Below are 3208 nucleotides of genomic sequence, written 5' to 3'. Positions count from 1 at the left end.
AGCTCGTAATCCAAACACTCCATGTAATTGGTTCAAAGTTGTGATCACCCATGCATCACTTCTATACTTAATCATTTCCTTCTAATTAGTCCAAAACTATAGCAACAAGAAAAACCGGTGATAAAAAAACAGAAGAGAATAGGATAGAATCGTAGAACATTTTATTCAGTGAAGTGACTTTTAGAAGGTTTCTTGAGATAAATGGACAAATGTAGCTCAGACATCTACAACGATTCTCAGAAGCAGTCAGTTGCTGTTGGCCTCTTCCGTTACAACCATCCTAGAAATTGCAAATATTACTGAAATTCCAACGCCGTACCACCGTATATTCACATACCACCTATTTTTCTTTAAAAAAAAAGCCTACCTCCTGGTCCACCCCATCCTCCCCGATTTGGTAGCCGAGGCCCTTAAGAGATACCCGAACATCTGCTGTCGCCTCTTTTAATCGTAATAATGAATGTAACCTGGTCCTCCTTGTCCTCCCCAAGGGCCGCCTCCACCTTAAAGTCGTTTCTCTTTTTCAGATTTTGAATACATATTAATTTGTTCAAGCGCGTAACAAACCTCTACTTGGTCCACCTCCCATGCCTCCTTGGTTTGGTAGCTGAGGACCTTAACACAACATTTATACATTTGCTATCACTTCCTTCTTTAATGTAGTGATAAATAAAAACCTGGTCCTCCTTCTCCTCCCCAAGGACCGCCTCCACCTTAAAGTCTTTTCTGTTCTTTAGGTCTTGCATCCACATCAATTTGTTAAAGCGCGCAACTAACCTGGCCCTCGTCCACCTCCCATGCCTCCTTCATTTGGTAGCTGAGGCCCTTAACAGAACATCCATACATCTGTTATCACTTCCTTTTTTAATCGTATAAATGAATGGAAACCTAGTCCTCCCCAAAGGTTGCCTCCACCTTAAAATTATCTTTTCTGAATATTGCAACTCCACTAATTCTTTTTTTAAAAAAAATAGCGCCAACCTGGTCCAAGTCCACCTCCTGGTCCGTTCCAGCCACCTTAAAAATTAGAAGTTTTGGTAGCCTGCCTCAAATCTTTATATAACTTTACATGAAATAATTTCTTATGTCTTTCTTTCTTTCTTTCTTTCTTTAATTCTTATGTCTTTGTCTGTCTTTGTGCACAAAAACGTCGTGTACGAGTTGACAGCACATCACCAGTGAACGATACCAGCACCAGTAAACGATACACAGTATTTACTGTGCAAGTAGGAGATGCAAACTTGTCCGCGGAGATCCAAATTGATCACGCCGTGTTTGATGTATGGGATATTCAGAAGACACAAATCGTTGTGATTATCCCATTTTTTGGTCCCCCAATACATGTCTTAATTCAGCAAGTTAATGAAAAACGTTGCGAAACAATTCTTACTCTTTCTCTTTGATGAAGGGTGTAAACGTTGCTGAACAAATCTAAATCTTTCTTTTTCGATGAAGGGTGTCGCGTATTCGACGCCACTCTTTTACATGTTATCCAAAAGGTGTCCATCGGGGCCGGCACGACAAGGTCCAAAGCGGTGTTCCTACATTGCGCGCTTTACGCCCCGCCAACGTCTGCCTCTATAACGGCAGCGTTTTTGAAATTCATTCGAGCTCTTGTTGGATCAGCAAGCCGAACGGAAAGAAGAGCGGAAGAGAGCCTAATACACGAGGAGCGCAAAACTCGAGCAACACCTTTATTCAGAGGAGGGACAGGAGAAACTGGCGAGAGCTGGGCCCTGCCCCCTTTCTACATTTTAGTATGTGTATATTCGTAGAGTAGGATGAGGACTGAGTAGAAAAGTGAGTACAAAGTGTAGTATGCAGTCGAGCACACAGGAGCCACAAGAGAGTTGGGAACAAATCCAATATGTTATGGAACATAATGGGGTATATTGCCTCACTTGCTCTACATGAAATCTACAATATGTAGGTATAACAACCAGAAAACTCAAAATTAGAATTAGAGAACATATAAGTGGCATTCCTAATAAAAATCATTCGAACAAATTATTTTATGACCATTATTATAAAAATAATTGCGATCTCGCTAAATTTAATATACATTTATAACTTAGAAGAAATTAAAAAAGAAGTTACAGATCTATTTACATCTAATCCTCATTTTGATTACATCTACAAGTATCTTAAATCCAAAAACAAGTCTTTTATCCAAAACCTCATTTACCTATCCACGTATGACTCCCTTTCTTTCAGAGTATCAATCTACAAAAAAATACTTCTACTCTCCACTTTATGTTTTTACCAATTTAAAAAGCAATCCATATGTATATGTGTGTGTGTTCCAAAGGATCTCGACAGGTTGAAAGATTTCGACAGGGAGCGTGCCGAGGCGACTGCCTGTGGATCTTTACAAGTGTTTGAGCCGACATGAGGCCAGAGAAAGCGTAAAATATAGGAAAGGTGTAGTAGGTAGGTCCTCTCAGTAGGTGTCTATGCGAGGCACAGCGAAACCACTGATGTCGAGCGCAAGCCTAGTGGCTACCATTACAGGTATATATTCATTACGGGTATATTCTAGCCTGATGTCCAACTTTGTTGTGTCCCAGGGGTGTTAGCGTCCCGGTGCCAGTTCCTCACATAAAAATACTAATAAAATTACCTGGGCCGCCTCCACCCCATTGAGGAGCTGAATCAATGAAGTCGATAAGGACAAGAATCAGAAGAAACAAGTACATCTTCTGCCAAAAACGCCTTATTCTGCAAAATACACGAAATGATCGAAAGTGAAAATTACGCCAATTTTATAGCAGTTCGATTCTATTGATCAAATGAGGAGTATAAAAGGAAGAAAAGCATGATCGTTTTTGCCAAGTACCGTCATAATATGTTTTGATTGTTGTTGGCCCGAGGACAAACTGGAAAGAGTGAAGAGATGCTTTGTTATGACATACACGATAACCAACACACCAGGATATCATAGATGAATAAGAGGAAACACTGAAATTTCGATGGTCTTGGATCAAACTTTAATCAATCAAATCAGCAACTTTCACCTGGTAACATACAATACAATACAATGGTAATACCACAACAAGAGGCCAAATAGGATATTATTACAGAGTACAACAGAACATTATACTGTCATTCTAGTGCAACGCTAAGGCTCATACATTACTATCACTTGCGATCCCAACGATCCAATTGCAACCTGCCATGATGGCCCCGCTTCCACTAGATCCAATCAGAT

General features: G+C 40.1%; 1 protein-coding gene across 2 annotated transcripts; it reads right to left on the bottom strand.

Annotated features, from left to right (window-relative positions):
- Window positions 1-444: 444 nt before the first annotated feature.
- On the bottom strand, window positions 445-2696 carry RB195_016042 (uncharacterized protein; the record flags this gene model as incomplete). Of its 2 annotated transcripts, XM_064207018.1 has the most annotated exons (7): window positions 445-503; window positions 568-615; window positions 678-713; window positions 778-825; window positions 889-915; window positions 982-1017; window positions 2621-2696. In XM_064207018.1, 7 exons carry the CDS (start codon window positions 2694-2696, stop codon window positions 445-447), a joined length of 330 nt encoding a protein of 109 aa, XP_064062899.1. The 2 variants fall into 2 exon arrangements, with proteins under 2 accessions (XP_064062899.1, XP_064062900.1); XM_064207019.1 differs by lacking the exon at window positions 889-915.
- Between the last annotated feature and the right edge of the window lie 512 nt (window positions 2697-3208).

Source organism: Necator americanus, chromosome V (assembly GCF_031761385.1).
Source record: "Necator americanus strain Aroian chromosome V, whole genome shotgun sequence".
Classification (NCBI taxonomy): domain Eukaryota; kingdom Metazoa; phylum Nematoda; class Chromadorea; order Rhabditida; family Ancylostomatidae; genus Necator; species Necator americanus.
This window is presented reverse-complemented; position numbering and strand designations above follow the sequence as displayed.